General features: G+C 58.6%; 1 protein-coding gene and 1 long non-coding RNA gene across 8 annotated transcripts; one reads left to right on the forward strand and one right to left on the reverse strand.

Annotated features, from left to right (window-relative positions):
- Positions 1 to 3,825: 3,825 nt before the first annotated feature.
- Positions 3,826 to 15,106, reverse strand: ACP5 (acid phosphatase 5, tartrate resistant). Of its 5 annotated transcripts, none has more exons than XM_075121456.1 (7): positions 15,012 to 15,106; positions 10,831 to 10,978; positions 9,028 to 9,100; positions 7,935 to 8,204; positions 7,231 to 7,358; positions 5,886 to 6,231; positions 3,826 to 5,293 (listed from the first exon to the last, which is right to left on the reverse strand). In XM_075121456.1, exons 4-7 carry the CDS (start codon positions 8,202 to 8,204, stop codon positions 5,051 to 5,053), a joined length of 987 nt encoding a protein of 328 aa, XP_074977557.1. In that variant the 5' UTR covers positions 9,028 to 9,100; positions 10,831 to 10,978; positions 15,012 to 15,106; the 3' UTR covers positions 3,826 to 5,050. The 5 variants fall into 5 exon arrangements, with proteins under 5 accessions (XP_074977557.1, XP_074977556.1, XP_048687802.1 ...); XM_075121455.1 differs by lacking the exon at positions 15,012 to 15,106 and adding an exon at positions 14,808 to 14,914; XM_048831845.2 differs by lacking the exon at positions 15,012 to 15,106 and having other exon boundaries at positions 10,831 to 11,157.
- Positions 4,374 to 15,893, forward strand: LOC125627593 (uncharacterized). Of its 3 annotated transcripts, none has more exons than XR_007354059.2 (4): positions 4,374 to 4,512; positions 5,151 to 5,290; positions 7,975 to 8,192; positions 15,417 to 15,893. It is a non-coding gene; the product is annotated as an uncharacterized LOC125627593 (long non-coding RNA). The 3 variants fall into 3 exon arrangements; XR_007354060.2 differs by having other exon boundaries at positions 7,978 to 8,192; XR_007354061.2 differs by having other exon boundaries at positions 15,459 to 15,892.
- Positions 15,894 to 18,468: the final 2,575 nt, after the last annotated feature.

Genomic DNA, 18,468 nt, shown 5'->3' on the forward strand with positions numbered 1-18,468 from the left:
TGATTGACAGCAGCGGCAGGAGGAAATGACGTCAGAGAGTGGGAGGGGAGAGGGCCTGAACCGGAAGTGGCCCGCCCGGCTCCCTGGCTGTTTCCAAGATGGCGACCGGGGGGGGGGGAGGAGCCCAAGACCAGGGGGGCCGGAGGGCGGGGCAGGCCCCGAGGGAGGAGGAGCCTCCCTGGGGGCGAGGCTCGGTTTTGGTGGGGCCGGGGGAAGCCCCAGCCTGGGCATTGGGCGGGATCTCCCCCTCCCCCCGCCCTGAGAGCAATTCGGGGTGGCCCCCCCCAGCGCCGGAAACGAGGGTGGGAGCCCCCCAGGGTGGGACCCCCCAGCACAGATTGCCCCTCCACGGGGCTCATTCCGCTTCAGGGGGAGCTGCACCCCAGCCCCGCCCCCGCTTTGAGATCTCTCCCTCCTGTGGGTTATTTGGGGGGGACGGTGTGTCTCCTCAGGACAAGAGAGACTGATAGGCCCCAGATAAAGGGCAGCACAAACGACTCTGCCCTGGAGAGGCTGCTGATTAGAGGCTGTCAACGGTCAGCAACAAGCTTTGCTCCCCAGATAAGCGAACTCAGAGGGGCAAGGCCAGGGACTGACCCCTAAGCACAGAAGGAAGAGGCGAATTAGTGTCTGTGCTGGTTGGATTTGGCCAGGATTTTGGGTTTTGGTGGGGGGTTTGGTTTTTTTTGGACAGGTAAAGAGACAACCCCTATTTAAAATCAATCCTGCCCTGATTGGGATTACTGGCCAGGAAAGCATTTTCAGTTTCACCGTTGATACTGTGTAAGTTTCTGTGTCTTGCTTTCTTTGGGACAGTAGGGCCATGTCTACACTTCTGAGCGCTACGCTGTCAGTAGTTGTGATGCTGTAAAACCCGGTAGTGTAGATACAGGCTGTAGCAACAGAAGGGGATTTTCCATCACTATAGGAACTCCGGAGACGTAGCTAGGTCGATAGAAGCACTCTTCTGCCGACCTAGCTCTATCTACTTGTGGGGTTAGCATAGCTACAGCTCTCTGTGGGGTGGATTTTTCACACCCCTGACCACCCAGCTTTGATGACCTAAGTTTTAAGTAAAAAGAAAAGGAGGATTTGTGGCACCTTAGAGACTAACAAATGTATTTGAGCATAAGCTTTCGTGAGCTACAGCTCACTTCATCGGATGCATTCAGTGGAAAATACAGTGGGGAGATTTATGTACACAGAGAACATGAAACAATGGGTGTTACCATACACACTGTAAGGAGAGTGATCACTTAAGGTGAGCTATTACTAGCAGGAGAGCTGGGGGGAAAAAACCTTTTGTAGTGATAATCAAGGTGGGACATTTCCAGCAGTTGACAAGAACGTCTGAGGAACAGTGGGGGGTGGGGAGGGGAATAAACAAGGGGAAATAGTTTTACTTTGTGTAATTTTTAAGTTTAAGTTTTAAGTGTACACCAGGCCTGAAACTAGTCATTGGGCTATCAGCTTCTAAAGTTTCAGAGGAACAGCCGTGTTAGTCTGTATTCGCAAAAAGAAAAGGAGTACTTGTGGCACCTTAGAGACTAACCAATTTATTTGAGCATGATGATGAAGTGAGCTGTAGCTCACGAAAGCTCATGCTCAAATAAATTGGTTAGTCTCTAAGGTGCCACAAGTACTCCTTTTCTTTTAGCTTCTAAAGTTGTAATCCTCATGCCCTTAGAGCAGTGCTCTTGACTCGTAGGTGTTTTTGTTTACTAGGCCTTGTTTATGGGAGACAGTTGCACCAGTTTTTCAAACAAGCACCTTTGTGCTTTCTCCTATGCAGCCCCTCGCAGAAACCTTGACAATGGTTAGGCAACTGCTGACCAGTGTTGGCTCCTTGCTTCCTTGTGCTCTATCTACCTGCTCTCACCAGTTTTGTACTTCGATTGGAAGCTCTTTGGGGCAGGGACCAGCTTTGTATTCAGTATTTGTGCAGCCTGTAGCCACCTGGGGTCCTGGGCCATAACTGAGGCTCCTAGATGGTACGGTAATTCAAATAATACATTGAACCGAAATCAGTTTTTAAACCAGTCTAGTTAAACTGGAGCAAACCCCCGGGAGGGTGCTGATTTTGTTTTTTTAAGTGGCTTATTTTGGTTTCATCTGAACCTGTTCCCTGTCTTAAACGAAGCTGAAAAGAGCTGCCTCCCTTCCTGTATAACACAGGTTGGAGAACAGCCCTGAGTTAATTCCTGCTAAAATTAGAGCCTGTCTTACGAAAACATCCACTCCAGTTAAAAATCCAGGGACACTCATGCTAAATGGGTCAGGTTGAAACTTTCATTCAAATCCCCTCCTTGTGCCCCAGAAAACCTCCATTGCTTTAATTAAAGTATAGAAACATTTCTGTTCATAGCTGAGCGCTGGGGACAGAGCACAGGTTGGACTCAGGAGACCTGGGTTCTATGGGGCATGCCCTAGCGGAGGGGTAAAAGTGGGGTGTTAAAGATGAGTAGGCAGCAGTCTTTCCCCCCCAGATTTGGTTCCCAGCCACTGGACTGATCCATGGGGAGTTTCTGTATGTTCTTTCCCTGACCTTCTGCCAGGGGTTGATTCTTTAGGCAGGTGCCCTCATTGTAGGTGGATGTTTGCCAGGGAAAATGCAGTATAGATTGGTTCATATGGGATTTCCTGGCAAGCGCCAAAGAAGTGGGGTCTGGTCAGGAAAGCAGCCTGCGCATCACAAAACCGTCATGTGGATCATCATTCCTGGGTCCTGGCTAGGAGAGGTACCGATAGCAGTGCCTAGCTCAGGGGTGGGCAAATTTTTTGGCCCAAGGGCCATGTCGGGGTGTGAAACTGTATGGGGGGCCAGGTAGGGAAGGCTATGCCTCCCCAAACAGCCTGGCCCCCGCCCCATCCACCCTCTCCCACTTCCCACCCCCGGACTGCCCCCCTCAGAACCTCCGACCCATCCAACCCCCCCTGCTCCTTGTCCCCTGACTGCCCCCTCCCACAGCCCCCTGTCCCTAACTGCCCCCCCAGGACCCCAACCCCATCAAACTCCCTGTCCCCTGACCACTCGCCCCCCCGAACCTCTGCCCCATCCAACCGCCCCCTGCTCCCTGTCCCCAGACTGCCCCCCCAGGACTCCCTGCCCCTTATCCAACACCCCCCACCCCCTTACTATGCAGCTCAGAGAAGCAGGTGCTCACCACCCGAGCCAGCCCCGCTGCCCGCGCAGCGGCATTGCAGCAGGGAAGGGGGGACAGCAGGGGAGGGGCCGGGGGCTAGCCTCCCTGGCCAGGAGCTCAAGGGCCGGTCAGGACGGTCCCACGGGCCGGATGTGGCCCACGAGCCATAGTTTGCCCACCTCTGGTCTAGCTACTATAGTGCTTGGTGTCTTGGGAATACTGACAGTATGTCAATGAGCCTGCAATAGCAGGGGGGCTGAGGGGCATCAGCAGAGCTTCAAGTGCAGGGAGCCTAGTGCTGGAACAGGAAGGGATGGCTGAGGGCCAAGATGGAGGGGCAGGGGAAGGGGAATGTGGGTTGGGATTGAGGGGCACCACCGGAGCTGTGTGCATGGAGGAAACGTGGGGCTGGAAGAACAGGGGGAAATACAGGTCAGGATTGAGGGGCGTTGGCAGGGGAGCCCAGGAGCAGGGGCTGTGGGGCAGGACTGTTTGTGTGTGGTACCAGCAGAGCTCTGTGTGTGTGAGCCCAGAGGTCGGGGAGCAAGGGGGCTGCAGTTCGGGAATGAGGGGCATCGGCTGAGCAACCGTCCTGCTCAGTCTCCCCCTCGGTTTCCCCAATGGGAAAACATGTCATTGTTTGCAAGGTGTGGACGCCGGGCTGTGGAGAGAGAAACAATCGGACTTTTTAAAATATAATTTATTGAAAATAGTCACAAGAAAGACACTTAGAAGAGTCTGTTCCCTTTGCAGCAGCTTCAGGGAGCAACAGATCACAGGTGCAATGCTGCAGAGGGTGAAGAAGAAGTTTCTCCAGAACTTAAAAGTCTTTGACAGGCACATGGGGCTCACACGCCCGCACGCCCGCCCCTTTTTACAGTTAGACTGGGAGGAAGCACACAGGACCGGTCAGTATGTGAGGGCGAAAAACAGTCATCTCAGAAAACACAAACACGAGCCCGAGGTCAGATTTGGGCAGTACTGCGTCCTCCTCTGGCACAATACAGTTTACTGGTCAGCAAAAACAAAACTCAGCTTCCCAGCCCCCTTGCATGTGGCTATGAGGATTTTGTACCTGAGAAGAGGAAGGAAGGTCACAGCGCCTCCAGGTGGCAGGATGAGGGAATAGCTCTCCTGAGAGCATTGGTTGTTAGGTCATTTATGCATTAGCAGCAGAGGAGCTGTTCAGAGGCCATCCCCAAGGAATTTACGGCCTCAGAAGGCAAAGAGGGGAGCGTGAAAGGGCCATTAGCCCCGTTTTACAGGAGGGGAGCTGGTGCCTAAAGAGAGGAAGACACGGTCACTCAGGGGACTCTGGCACAGCCAGGAGTCAAACCCGGATCTCCAGCCTGCCACAGCCCGGGGAAAGGTTTGTGTATTCCCACCCTTCTCCCACAGCAGCCATGTGCTGCCCCTAGAAGTGGGATAGAGAGAGGAGATGGCAGGAGACGGGCCCCAACCAACCCAGTGATATCTCAGTGGAAACCCACGACCTGGGCCCTCCGAGCAGCAGGGCGGGGAGGCGTGTGTGCAGCAGGCAAAGAAACGGGGACGTCTCACCAGGGACGTGGGTGGTGTGGATGGGAAAGGGAGCACAGACTCTGATTCCCCATGCCCATCTGCAAAGGGTCCTGGACACAGAAACCTATGGGGAGGGCCCCAAAGCCACCATTGGTTTGAGGGAGTCAAAGGGGGCTGGAATGATCTATTGAGGAGGGAAGAGAGGATCAAGCAATAAACAGGGCGGGGGGGGGGGTGGTTCTCCAGGGGAGGATTCCCCCAGAGATCGGATGCAGGAGCCTTAAAAATCAGACAGCTTCAATGCCTCTCACAGCGTTTCCCTTAGAGCCAAACGAAAGAGGAGTGAGCTCTGAACCCCTACTTCCTGCACCCTCCTAGATGGGGTCTCAGAGGCGGCTCCTCCGGGGGAGGGAGGTCTTGTAGAGGGACTTGCCGCTGGCCTCGATATAGGTGACACTCATCTCCTTGCTGTCGATCTCCACGTAGGCGAAGCCGCCCAGGGACGCCGGCTCGGCGTAGAAGAAGCGCAGGTAGCCCTCGGGGACCTTGTGATCATGCTTCCGTGAGTTCTCCATGAAGTTGCCGGCCCCGCTCAGCACGTAGCCCACGCCAGCCTTGTCCTGCAGGTACTGATCGGGGAAGATGGGGGCGGGGGGGGTCAGAGCAGATCCATACTCCTGCTGCTTGGGTACTCCCCCGCTCCCGCCCCGTGCTGGGGTGAGCAGGAGGCGTGCACGTCGTGCCCCCTGGGGCTGCTCTGGGGCAGGGCAGCACGTTGCAAGCTAGCGCCCCTGCCTGGCGGGCACAGAACAGTATCAACTGACAGAGCTGATCTCTGGAGAGGGGTGGATGGGGGAGGGAACTTAACTGTGCTCCTTCACTTCGGAACTGTTTGGGGTCTCGTGGATTAGAGCCGGGGGGGGGGGGGGGGGGCTGTTTGCCAAGACTCTTGGGTTCTAGTCCCAGCTCTGGGAGGGGAGTGGGGTCTAGGGGTCGGGTTGGGTGAGAGGCTGGGAGTCAGGACTCCTGGGTTCTAGTCCCACCTTTGCTGTTGACTTACACCCTTGGCTGAGTCTCGGCCAGTGCTGCCCAGGGTGGCTGGGGCGGAGTGCGACCGGCTAGCAGGGAGTTGATGGACATCTCCCTAGCAGGGGTGCTCAGAGCCCTGTGGAATAGACCAGAGGGAACAACCTTGCTCCAGTGTCCCCCACCCCCGCTTACCTGCAGGTTGTGATCATGGCCGCACAGGTAGGCAGTGGCCTTGTACTTGAGCAGCAGTGGCTGCAGGTGCTTCACCAGGCAATGGGTGGGCCCATGCTCGGCCACCGACCACACCGGGTAGTGGCCAGCCACCAGCAGGTAGTCGTCTTGGGAGGCAGCCATCTGCTTGCGGAGCCAGGCCAGCTGGCTGCGGGCCAGCCCCACGTCCTGGGGCTGCTGGGGCTGCTGGGACTGGAAGTCGTCCGAGTTCCCACACAGGGTGACAGTGTCGATCATGAGGAGAGCCACCGTGGCGTTGCTCTTGGGGACCTTGAACTTCAGGCTGTAGTAGTAGTTGGGGAAGTTCCTGCAGAACGGAGGGGGAGGGGTGTCAAATGTTAAACTAGAGCTGATCTCCATGCCCCCCCCCCCCCCCCCGCAGTCTCCTGGATCAGCATGGGGGCTGCAGGTCAGGACTGAGGGGCACCAGCAGAGCTGGGGGAGGGGAGCCCAGAGATGGGCTAGCAGGGGCTGCAGGTCGCGACTGAGGGGAGCCCAGAGATGGGCTAGCAGGAGCTGCAGGTCGGGACTGAGGGGAGCCCAGAGATGGGCTAGCAGGGGCTGCAGGTCGGGACTGAGGGGCACCAGCAGAGCTGGGGGAGGGGAGCCCAGAGCTGGGCTAGCAGGGGCTGCAGGTTGGGACTGAGGGGCACTGGCAGAGCTGTGGGAGGGGAGCCCAGAGATGGGCTAGCAGGAGCTGCAGGTCGGAACTGAGGGGAGCCCAGAGATGGGCTAGCAGGGGCTGCAGGTCAGGACTGAGGGGCACCAGCAGAGCTGGGGGAGGGGAGCCCAGAGATGGGCTAGCAGGAGCTGCAGGTCGGGACTGAGGGGAGCCCAGAGATGGGCTAGCAGGGGCTGCAGGTCGGGACTGAGGGGCACCAGCAGAGCTGGGGGAGGGGAGCCCAGAGATGGGCTAGCAGGAGCTGCAGGTCGGGACTGAGGGGAGCCCAGAGATGGGCTAGCAGGAGCTGCAGGTTGGGACTGAGGGGAGCCCAGAGATGGGCTAGCAGGAGCTGCAGGTCGGGACTGAGGGGCACCAGCAGAGCTGGGGGAGGGGAGCCCAGAGATGGGCTAGCAGGGGCTGCAGGTCAGGATTGAGGGGCACCGGCAGAGCTGTGGGAGGGGAGCCCAGAGCTGGGCTAGCAAGGGGCTGCAGGTCAGGATTGAGGGGCACCAGCCGAGCTGGGAGGAGCCCGGAGCTGGGATAGTAGGGGGCTGCAGGTGTAGAAGGGGATCTAACCCCCATCCCTCTGAGCCCCGATGTAGCAGGATGCAGGAGGGTTGAGCGGGTGCGGGGGGCCCTTACCAGCGCTTGGAGACCTTGCTGTAGGCGATCTGAGCCGAGACGTTCCCTGAGTGGTCGTGGTTCCCGGCCACCACATACCACGGCACCTTGCGCAGCGACTGCGCCTTGAACACAGCCTCAAAGGTGTCCTGTCCCAAGAGAGGGGATGGCAGAGAACGTGTTCACATTTCACCATCGGGGGGGAGCCGTGCCTGCCAGTCCTTCCCCGCCCCCCGCGCTGTCCTCACTGGACGGGGAGACAGGTCTCACTCATGGCTGTTATTTGGAACCCAGTCGTTCCCTGGTGGGGTGGGGAACCATGAAGATATTTACCCCTCACGTGCCATAACCCCTAACGCACCCACGCCCACCACTGCAGCCAGGGGGCTCACGCTAGCCAGTTTCCTTGTTGGTTGACGTGTGCATCCTGCCAGGGCCACACGGGGGCGCCGCCTTCAGTAAAGGGGCTGTAGCGGTGTAGTGACACCCCAAGATTTTTTGGGTGGGGAGGGTAGAGGGCTGTCTCTACCCAAGGTTCATCCTTCAGTTTCTAATGGAGATAGGAGTCTCCCTGGCCTAAACTCAAGTGCTGTGTGCAGTTAAATAGGTGCCATACCCCACCCCAGTGACGGCCACATCTCAGCTCAGGATGAGGGATCCCTGCATAAACAAGTGCTGGATCCCAGTCCTTGTGTGCTGTGGGGGGACCCCCAAGGACTCCCTACCTGGAACCTCTTGTCGTTGACATCCCGCACCCCGTTGTAGTAGAAGTTGTCGCCGAGGGACAAGATGAAGTCCGCGCCCAACGCTGCCACCGTACGGCCCATCTCCTTGGCTGTGGCCACCTCACGCACCGTGTGAAAGGGGGGATTGGACACCCCGCCCCAGTCCCCCAGGGCGATGAAGCGCAGGGAGGAGCCGGCGGAGAGCAGGCTGGCGTAGGGGGTCGGCAGAGCCACCAGGAGGAGCGCGGAGAGACACAGGTAACCTGCCATCTGTGGGGAAAGGTGGGAGATGCAACCACAAGCAACAGGAGGGGCTCTGCTCTGGGCCAAAGCATTGAACCCAGTCTCAGCAAGGGAGGCAGGGGTTAGGGCAAGGGATGAGCCAGGACTCCTGGGTTCTATCCCAGCTCTGGGATGGGGGTTGGGTCTGCTGGGTTGGAAGAGGTGGGCTGGGACCCAGAACTCCTGGGTTCTATTCCAAGTTCCAGAATGGGAGTGTATTTCAGTGATTAGAAGATGGATCAGAGAGCAAGGACTCCTGGGTTCTCAACATCACTCTTGTGTCTACAGCCAGGAAGTGCGAGCCAGGACTCCTGGGTTCTATTCCCAGCTTTGCCACTGACTCACTGTGTGACCTTGATCAAGTCCCTTCCCAGCTCTGTGCCTCAGTTTCCCCTCCCACCCAGCCTCTAGGCTGCAAGCTCTTTAGGGCAGGGATTATGTCAAGGTTCCTTCCCCACTCTGAACTCAAGGGTACAGATGTGGGGACCTGCATGAAAGACCCCCTAAGCTTATTCTTACCAGCTTAGATTAAAAACTTCCCCAAGGTACAAACTTTCCCTTGTCCTTGAACCGTATGCTGCCACCACCAAGCTTGTTAAACAAAGAACAGGGAAAGAGCCCACTTGGAGACGTCTTCCCCCAAAATATCCCCTCAAGCCCTACACCCCCTTTCCTGGGGAAGGCTTGATAAGAATCCTCACCAATTTGTACAGGTGAACACAGACCCAAACCCTTGGATCTTAAGAACAGTGAAAAATCAATCAGGTTCTTAAAAGAAGAATTTTAATTAAAGAAAAGGTAAAAGAATCACCTCTAAAATCAGGATGGTAAATACTTTTCAGGGTAATCAGATTCAAATCATAGAGAATCCCTCTAGGCAAAACCTTAAGTTACAAAAAGACACAAAAACAGGAATATACATTCCATTCAGCACATCTTATTTTACCAACCATTAAGCAAAAGGAAATCTAACGCATTTCTAGCTAGATTACTTACTAACTCGGAGAACACTTCAATCTCTCTGGTCACGCGATTACAGACATGAAAGTTGCGATATTACAACAAAAAAACTTCAAAACCAGACTCCAACGAGAGACTGTTGAATTGGAATTCATTTGCAAATTGGATACAATTAACTTAGGCTTGAATAGAGACTGGGAGTGGCTAAGTCATTATGCAAGGTAACCTATTTCCCCTTGTTTTTTTCTACACCCCCCCCCCCCCCCCGACGTTCTTGTTAAACCCTGGATTTGTGCTGGAAATTGCCCACCTTGATTATCATACACATTGAGTGATCACTTTAGATAAGCTATTATCAGCAGGAGAGTGGGGTGGGGGGAGAGAAAACCTTTTGTAGTGGTAAACACCCATTTTTTCATGCTTTGTGTGTATAAAAAGATCTTTTATACTTTCCACAGTATGCATCCGATGAAGTGAGCTGTAGCTAACGAAAGCTTATGCTCAAATAAATTGATTAGTCTCTAAGGTGCCACAAGTACTCCTTTTCTTTTTGCGAATACAGACTAACACGGCTGCTACTCTGAAACCTAACTAACAGTTGTAAGGCTGCATTCCTGATCTGTTCCTGGCAAAAGCATCGCAGGGACAGACAGACCCTTTGTTTCCCCCCCTCCAGCTTTGAAAGTATCTTGTCTCCTCATTGGTCATTTTGGTCAGGTGCCAGCGAGGTTATCTTACCTTCTTAACCCTTTACAGGTGAAAGGGTTTTGCCTCTGGCCAGGAGGGATTTTATAGCACTGTATACAGAAAGGTGGTTACCCTTCCCTTTATTTTTATGACAAACTATCTCTCGGATGAGAAAGCTGCAGCTTCCATGTGCTCTCAGCTCACCTGAGGAGGTCCGGGTTTGAAGCAGGATTAATGAATTAATGCAGGATTAATGCCCAGACTCCTGGCAGAGAGACTGGCCCTGGCCTGAAGAACCAGCAACCTAAATAGCTAAAATTGGGGCCCGGAAACAGACACAGAGCAGGGAAGTGTCCTGCCTCGCAGACTAGTGTTCTGTCCGCTAGGTTGTCTCCTCCCAGCACCCCCAGATTGCTGGGGTTGCTCCCAGTCCAGCACTGGATCAGAAGGGTGCAGTCCCAGCCCATCTCTGAGCCGTTCACACTCAAACATACCAGAGCGTACCAAAAATTCCCACCTGCGTCAAATCTAGCAGCCCAGTAGCCTGGGGCGGTTCCGAACCAATACAGATATAATAAAGCCCGAAAGGGGAAAAGTGCCAGGAACCCCATTTAACCCCCCCCCCCCCCAGGGACTTGGCAACTGCCATCGATTTGACATGCAAGCAGCCCAGATACCGCAGTGATGGGCAGCGGCTAAAACCCGGAAATAGAGTGCTAGCCGGCGCAGCGGGGCTGCTACACCTCTGGGGCGTCAGGACAGCTGCGGGCTGGAGCTTAGCTTCGAAGGGGGCGACGCACTGTAACAAGGCCAAAGCAGCGCCATCGCTGAACAGGAAGAGGGTGAAGCAGGAAGCAGGTGAAGGAGACAGAAAATGCAAAGGAGACAGAGGCAGAGACCCCGGCGGGGGCTGGGAAGAGGCCACCAGCTGCAACGCTGATGAAGCTGGCAAAGGAGAGTAACTTACGCTTGTCAGTTTCGCCGCCAGGCGCTGAGGGGAGCGTGGCGCTGTCAGGGATCAAACCCTGCCTGCTTCGGTCTCAGAGATGCCCCCGCCCGCCGTCGGGGAGCCCTCGTGGTGCCACCTGGGAGCTGTCCGGTCGCCACTGCGGACGCTGTGCCAACAGGGACATTTTATCAGGCCCTGAAAAGGGGAACTTGAGCGCGGGTGGGTGGGTGGGATCTGAGCACTTGTGGCTTTCTCCCTCCCCACACGTGTCAGAAGCAGCTCCAAGCAGCAAAGTTGATTATTAAGAGTGTGATGGAGAAACGGCTGCCCGATGACCCACGGCTCCTTCCCCCCCACCCCCGCAGTCATGTGATGTGACCGACCCATAACCAGCCGGAGGTCTAGTCACACTGCAGTGCACCCTTCAATCACGCCCCAGCTGATTAGGAAGCCAAATACAAGCCAGGCACTTAACCATGCGGCGCCTGACCCCACCCAGCAACCCTGGACTGCTTGGAAGTTAAAGTGAACCTGAGGCCCAGGACTGGAATAGCCGGGGGGCTGTGGGCCAGGATTGGCGAGCCCCAGCAGAGCTGATGCAGGTGGAGCCCAGGGCTGGGCTAGCAGGGGGCTGTAGGTCAGGCTTGAGGGGCACCACAGAGCTAAGGGCGGGGGTTGGGGGGGAGCCAGGGCTGGAATAGCATGGGACTGTGGGTTGGGACTGAGGAGCCCTGGCAGAGCTACCTGGCCAGGGGGCTCTCACGGCACCTGGCCACATGGCCAAACCCCCCCAGGCTAGTGATCAGGGGGCTCCTGTGTGGCTGCAGTGGCCCCAGAGGTCAGTCCCCTGGCGCACGGCATCTGAGTGAGGAGCATAGGCAGAGTTCTGTATTTGGGAGGGGCAGCTCCAGTCAGGCCAGTGGGGCCGCGCACAGGGGGACAAATTCCACACCTGCCTGAGACTTGCAATTCGGAGGCACAGCGCCCCTAACCCCCGCCCAGACTACACCCATGAGGAGGAGGGCGTCATGGGGACACCGGAACACGTGCCTGGCACAGTCCGAGACAGGGCAAAGGTCAAGGAGCTTCCCCCTGGACACAAGACCCAGGGCCTTGCCCAGGTGACATGGGGCCCAGCCGGAGGCTCCGTCCTCCCTCTGGCGCCCAATGTCCTTCACCATGAAGGAACGTCCTAGGGCCGCCCGCCCGGCTGCCCTGACACCAAGATCCAGAAGCCACTGGCCCGCTGGCCCCTGACAGTAGCCCAGCTGCAAGGAGTCACAGCCCAGAGGACAAGCTGGGATAATTAGAGAGCATTAGCTGCTCAGGGTCACCTGAGTAAATGCCCCTGAAATCCCCTTGATCTGAGTCAACGTTCCAGCCCCCCGGGCTGCGCCTGCTAATCCAAGATTCGCTGGCGAGATTCAGAGACGGAAAGTGGGACTTGGCAGGCGGGGAGGGACTGGGAGCTGAACAGACAGTGGGAACTGAGCCTCTCTGCCCCTGGAGGGGTCCTGCGGCCAGGCTGGGGCACCTCGGGTAGGGTCAGTCAGTAGTGGGGTGGGGGGAGGAGTGGAATCTCCCTGCTGCTCCTGTATAAGTTACGGATGGAACCCAGGAGTCCTGACTCCTGTCCCCCCGCTGTAATCACTACACCCTGCCCCTCCCCAGAGTTGGGGAGAGAACCCAGGAGTCCTGACTCCTGTCCCCCCTGCTGTAATCACTACACCCTGCCCCTCCCCAGAGTTGGGGAGAGAACCCAGGAGTCCTGACTCCTGTCCCCCCTGCTGTAATCACTACACCCTGCCCCTCCCCAGAGTTGGGGAGAGAACCCAGGAGTCCTGACTCCTGTCCCCCCTGCTGTAATCACTACACCCTGCCCCTCCCCAGAGTTGGGGAGAGAACCCAGGAGTCCTGACTCCTGTCCCCCCTGCTGTAATCACTACACCCTGCCCCTCCCCAGAGTTGGGGAGAGAACCCAGGAGTCGTGGCTCCTGTCCCCCCTGCTGTAATCACTACACCCTGCCCCTCCCCAGAGTTGGGGAGAGAACCCAGGAGTCCTGACTCCTGTCCCCCCTGCTGTAATCACTACACCCCGCCCCTCCCCAGAGTTGGGGAGAGAACCCAGGAGTCCTGACTCCTGTCCCCCCTACTGTAATCACTACATGCTGCCCCTCTCCAGTGCTGGGGAGAGAACCCGGAGTCCTGACTCCTGTCCCTCCTGCTGTAATCACTACACCCCTCCCCTCCCCAGAGCTGGGGAGAGAACCCAGGAGTCCTGACTCCTGACCCCCCTGCTGTAATCACTACACCCCGCCCCTCCCCAGAGCTGGGGAGAGAACCCCCTTCCTACACTCCAGAGCCAGCACTAAATACTCTTTGAATGAACGGGCTGACATCTACTATAGCTGTGCACGCTGATGTTCACGGGGCTTTGCACTACCAAATGACCAGGATTCTCTGTGCTGAGCCCTTCCCAGCCAGCGTGACAGAGACACAGGTCAGTGCGGACAGGAGTGGGAGTCAGGACTCAGTTCTATCCCTAGCTCTGGCATCGGGACCGGGGCCTAAAGGGTAGAGTGAGGGCCAAGGGGAGGGGCTGGGAGCCAGGACTTCTGGGTTCTGTTCCCAGGCAGTTGTGTTGCATGGCACATTTGAGCTGCCCTGTGAAGCTATGACACTGTCTGCAACTCTCAGCAGCCTCTCCAGGCTATTTCTAGGAAGCTGTGAGCCCAGAATAACCCGGCTCCTGTGAGATCAAACAATGATTCCGCCCACCCGGCTGCTGGCAGGGAGGAAATCAAGGTGGCTCAGGGAGGATGCGTTAGCACAGGGAGACCTCCCTCTGACTAAATATAATTCTGGAGAGGGAAGGTGCTTCCCAACCCCCTGCTCTAACCACTACACCCCACTCCCCTCCCAGAGCTGGGGATAGAATCAGGAGTCCTGGCTCCCAGCCCCCTGCTGAAACCATAAGACCCCCCACTGCCTCCTCAGAGCAGTGGAGAAAACCCAGGAGTCCTGGCTCCCATCCCCGCCTGCTGTAAACACAAAACCCCATCTCCCTCCTGCTCGCCTCAGACTTCCAGCCCCCCAAGGCAGGGCTTTCCCCACACCCAGGCCTTCTAGGCTGGCCTCAGGCCCCACCCTGCTCAGGCCAGAGAGGGCCCCGCTCCTGAGTCAGACACATGTGGCTGGGGAATGGAAGGGCTGGATCACATGCCACGGCAGGTCAAAGGCCTGCCGGTGCTGGGGGGGAAGGGGGGGAAGTACACAGTGTGGCCTCCAAGAGGTTAAATCCAATGCCACGAAACCCAGTCTGGCCCCTCGCTAATCTGGCCTCCCTCCCACCACTGTGGTATAAGAGAGACAGCATGGTCTAGTGGGGAGGGCAGTGAGATCCAGGTTCTTTCTCTCCCTGGCTCTGAGAGGGGGGCTGGGAGCCAGGACTCCTGGGTTCTATCTCCGGCTCTGAGAGGGGGGCTGGGAGCCAGGACTCCTGGGTTCTATCCCTGGCTCTGGGAGGGGGTGATATGGGACCTAGTGGTTAGATCCTCTCACTCTCCCCAGAGAGGATTTGGATGTGGAGTTTCAGAGACAAACATCTTGGTCCCTAGAGATCTCCCCACATCCCGCAGGCCCCTCTTGTTGGCAGGGCCTGGGTGAAACCAGCCAGGGTTACAGAGCCCCCAGGCCCTCTCCATAGGGGAGATCTTTAGACCCAACCCCTCCCCCAGCCCAGCAATAAATGTGTGTGGGGGGGTGCCCTAACAGCACATCTCACACTGGGGGAGTCCCTTTGGGGCAGATCCCCCTCCCCCACCACTCCCCCAGGTCACACAGGGCCTCAGATTCAAAGAGAACCAGGCAGAGCTCAAGGCTGCTCCATGTGAGCTGAACCCAGCACTGGGAAGCAGCCAAGTGGAGAGAGATTGACCCACTTCAGGGCTCCTCCAGAGCAGCCAGCGTCCCGTCACCGAAAGGGGTGTCCTTACCCGAGGTCCCGGGCAGCTCCCCTGCCTGCCTTTTGGGGGGAATTCAGCACCTCGCCTCTCCAGGAGCCAGAGGATGTTGTTGTATGTTGCGCTGACTAATCTAAAAGCCTCCCTCAGAGACACCCGCCCTCTGCCCTGAATGAATTAACCTCTGGTGAATCCAGACCTGAGCACATCCCAGGAGAAGGGAAAGGCCAAGCTCACCTTGCAGCTGGGAGGCGCCCCGGGAAGGGGCCGAGGTGCAGGCTAGGAAGGAATCTGGAGCAGTCTCAGCACTTGGTCTCGCTTCAGTCAGAAGCTGGTGGCTTTTGAGAGGCTCTTCATACTGAAAACCCGAGGGGGAAGTTGGGCTGGAGCTAAACCCAGGCCTTTCACACGTAGGCTGGGCCCCTGCAATGCCTGGTTCCAATCAGATCCACCCGGCTGGGGGAGAGGGTTTGCCCCCAGCCAGGGAGGGTGGTGTGAAAAACCCACCCGCCTGAGCGATGGGGCCATGCCAAGAAGGCAGCCACTGCCCTAGCTGGCTGGTCTCCCCTGGAAACGTACAGCAGCCCCTCCCACCCCCCCCCCGAGACTGAGGGAAACCGACCTCACCCCCTCCCTCCCCAGTGTAGACAGTGCTTGGGTGACAGACGAATTCTTCCATTGAAGCCGTGAGGCCGTCGCTACGCCGGTCGAAGCTCCGGAGCACAGACCTGGCCCAAGGCTCGGAATGGGCTGCTGGGTGGGCGAGCCCCCCGCTTCCGTGCAGAGCCCGCCGGCGTTCGGAAGAGGAGGCGGAAAAATCGGAGCAGTGCGGGAAAGCGGAACAAGAGCCGACGGCGGGACGCCCGGGGAAACGAGGCAGCAGCCTGTGAGGGTGCGGGAGCTTTGTGCCCGGGCAGCGGTGGGTCCCCCGGGAAGCGTCGTGAGTCACACGCAGGGCTCAGGGCGGGGGGAGCAGTAACCGGGAGACGAGACGGGCTCGTGGCCCTGGCGCAGCTGAGCCCCCGGATACTCGTGGGGTGGGGCCGCTGGAGCTAGGCCGGTTTCAGGTCTGTGCTGGCGGAGGGCCAGCCCCTGGGAGCCCCGGGTGCAAGGCTGCAAAGCCAGCAAGCCCCCCCCCCCCCCCCCCAGCGCCGCACAGCCCCCAGCACGTGTGCTGCGGGCTCCCCCCGGTGGCCACGTGGGAAACTGCAGCCGTTTGGACCCAGCGGTGACTTTCCACCCAGACGATGGCCCGCTGGAGGCTGCGTGACGCAGGAGGAGCAACAGCGCCCCCCAGTGGGAAAACTAGGCCCGCGCTGCTGCTGAGCGTAGCACAGGGCTGGCCTCGGGATTCCCGTCTCCCGGTCCCTGGCCCTAGCCGCTAGACCCCACTCCCCTCCCAGAGCCGGGGATAAAACCCAGGAGTCCTGGCTCCCAGACCCTCCACCCCCACTAGACCCCCCACCCTCCCAGAGCCGGGGATAAAACCCAGGAGTCCTGGCTCCCAGACCCCCCCCACTACACCCCCCACCCTCCCGGAGCCGGGGATAAAACCCAGGAGTCCTGGCTCCCAGACCCACCCCACTACACCCCCCACCCTCCCGGAGCCGGGGATAAAACCCAGGAGTCCTGGCTCCCAGACCCCCCTCTCCCACTAGACCCCCCTGCCCTCCCAGAGCCGGGGATAAAACCCAGGAGTCCTGGCTCCCAGACCCCCTGCTCTGACCACTAAACCCCACTCCCCTCCCAGAGCCGGGGATAAAACCCAGGAGTCCTGGCTCCCAGACCCCCCTCTCCCACTAGACCCCCCACCCTCCCGGAGCTGGGGATAAAACCCAGGAGTCCTGGCTCCCAGACCCCCCCCCCCCCACTAGACCCCCCTGCCCTCCCGGAGCTGGGGATAAAACCCAGGAGTCCTGGCTCCCAGACCCCCCCCACTACACGCCCCACCCTCCCAGAGCTGGGGATAAAACCCAGGAGTCCTGGCTCCCAGACCCCCCCCACTACACCCCCCACCCTCCCGGAGCTGGGGATAAAACCCAGGAGTCCTGGCTCCCAGACCCCCTGCTCTGACCACTAAACCCCACTCCCCTCCCAGAGCCGGGGCTAAAACCCAGGAGTCCTGGCTCCCAGACCCCCCCCACTACACCCCCCACCCTCCCGGAGCCGGGGATAAAACCCAGGAGTCCTAGCTCCCAGACCCACCCACCCACCCCCAGACCTCCCTGCCCTCCCGGAGCTGGGGATAAAATCCAGGAGTCCTGGCTCCCAGACCCTCCACCCCCACTAGACCCCCCTGCCCTTCCAGAGCTGGGGGTAAAACCCAGGAGTCCTGGCTCCCAGCCCCCCTGCTCTAACCATTAGACCCCACTCCCCTCCCAGAGCTAGGCTCTCTACTGGGGGATGTGCGTGTCAGGTTTGGGGTATCTCTCCCTTGGGGGGGGTCTCCCAGCTTTTTACCAAGGGGGGATGGTCCTGCTGACAGCCACACCCCATGGGGGCTGGGATCCCTTAGGGAGGGGCAGCTTGGCCTAGGACCCCAGACCCTGGACAAGAACAGGAGTGGGGAGAACCTGTATGGTGCATGGGGGCGCCCGGGGGGCTGCTGGGGTGTGTCACGCCAGGGACAGCTCTGCCAGCAGGGCATGATCCTCACTGGCACGGCACAGCCTCACCCAGAACCAGGGATAGAACCCAAGAGCCCTGGAGCCCGGACCCCCACCCTGCTCTGACCAGTAGACCCCACTCCCCTCCCAGAGCTGGGGCCTCTACTGGCCTGTCCTGGCCCAGCCCCTACCAGCTCAGCCTGGCCTAGACCAGCCTCACCCAGGCCCGGAATGAAGAATTTTGGGGCTTGTGCATGATGGAAACGCCCCGCCCCACGCATGCCCCGCCCCACAGAGGACGAGCCAGGCAGGTGGCATCAGACTCTTCATGCCTCTGGGCCTTGCCCCCAGGGGTGCTCACAGGTAACCCCTTGGGACCAGGGGATGTCAGTTTGTTAGGGGTGTACACCCCCCTGCACACACACCCCCCCCCTACAAAACAGATACCCAATACACACAGACCCCCCACACCCTGCACACACACATACTCCCTGTACACAACCACTCAACACAACCCACAACATTCAGTCTGGCCACAGACCACAACTAACTGCCCCCTCCCTGGCCCTCTGCTCTGGGGTGCTAGGCTGAATGATGATGGGCCTTGCTAATTAATGTGGGGGTAAGCTCCCCATTAACCCTTTGGGCACCAGACTTCCTGGCCTGGGTGTTTTCAAGGCCTTAGCCAGGAGCCCCCCATACGTGAGGGAGGCGTGGGGGAGGCTGCCACCTGCAGGGGGTCTCTGCCATGCGCATCCTGTTTGTGACAGAGACCACTTGCTGCACCCCCCATACGCCCTCCCTCACCCCCACCGCCCAGCAGGCTGCAGGCAGGAAGGGGCCGGAAGCAGATGGGGCCGGCTGCATCCTGCTAGGCTGACCAGGTGCATCCTGCCGCCAGGCCATGCCAGCGCAGGGGTGAGGCAGTGTGAACGGAGCCGGGTGTGAACCAGTGTGTGCGAGTGTGAACAGTCATGTGATGAGCGTGCAACTGTGTGAGGTGTGCAAGTGTGCACAGCTGAGTGATACGTGCGAGTGCAGCCCAGTGATGTGTGGGAGTGTGCACAGCTGTGTGATGTGCGTGCAAG

Source organism: Caretta caretta, chromosome 20 (genome assembly GCF_965140235.1).
Source record: "Caretta caretta isolate rCarCar2 chromosome 20, rCarCar1.hap1, whole genome shotgun sequence".
NCBI classification, from domain to species: domain Eukaryota; kingdom Metazoa; phylum Chordata; order Testudines; family Cheloniidae; genus Caretta; species Caretta caretta.

Bases quoted from the DNA above. Each gene is read 5' to 3' on its own strand.
- ACP5 (XM_075121456.1), bottom strand. From the start codon at position 8,204: ATGGCAGGTTACCTGTGTCTCTCCGCGCTCCTCCTGGTGGCTCTGCCG. The intron at 7,359-7,934 runs GTAGGGAGTCCT...CTCTTGGGACAG, and splicing joins TCAACGACAAGAGGTTCCAG to GACACCTTTGAGGCTGTGTT. The intron at 6,232-7,230 runs GTAAGGGCCCCC...TCCGTTCTGCAG, and splicing joins AGCAAGGTCTCCAAGCGCTG to GAACTTCCCCAACTACTACT.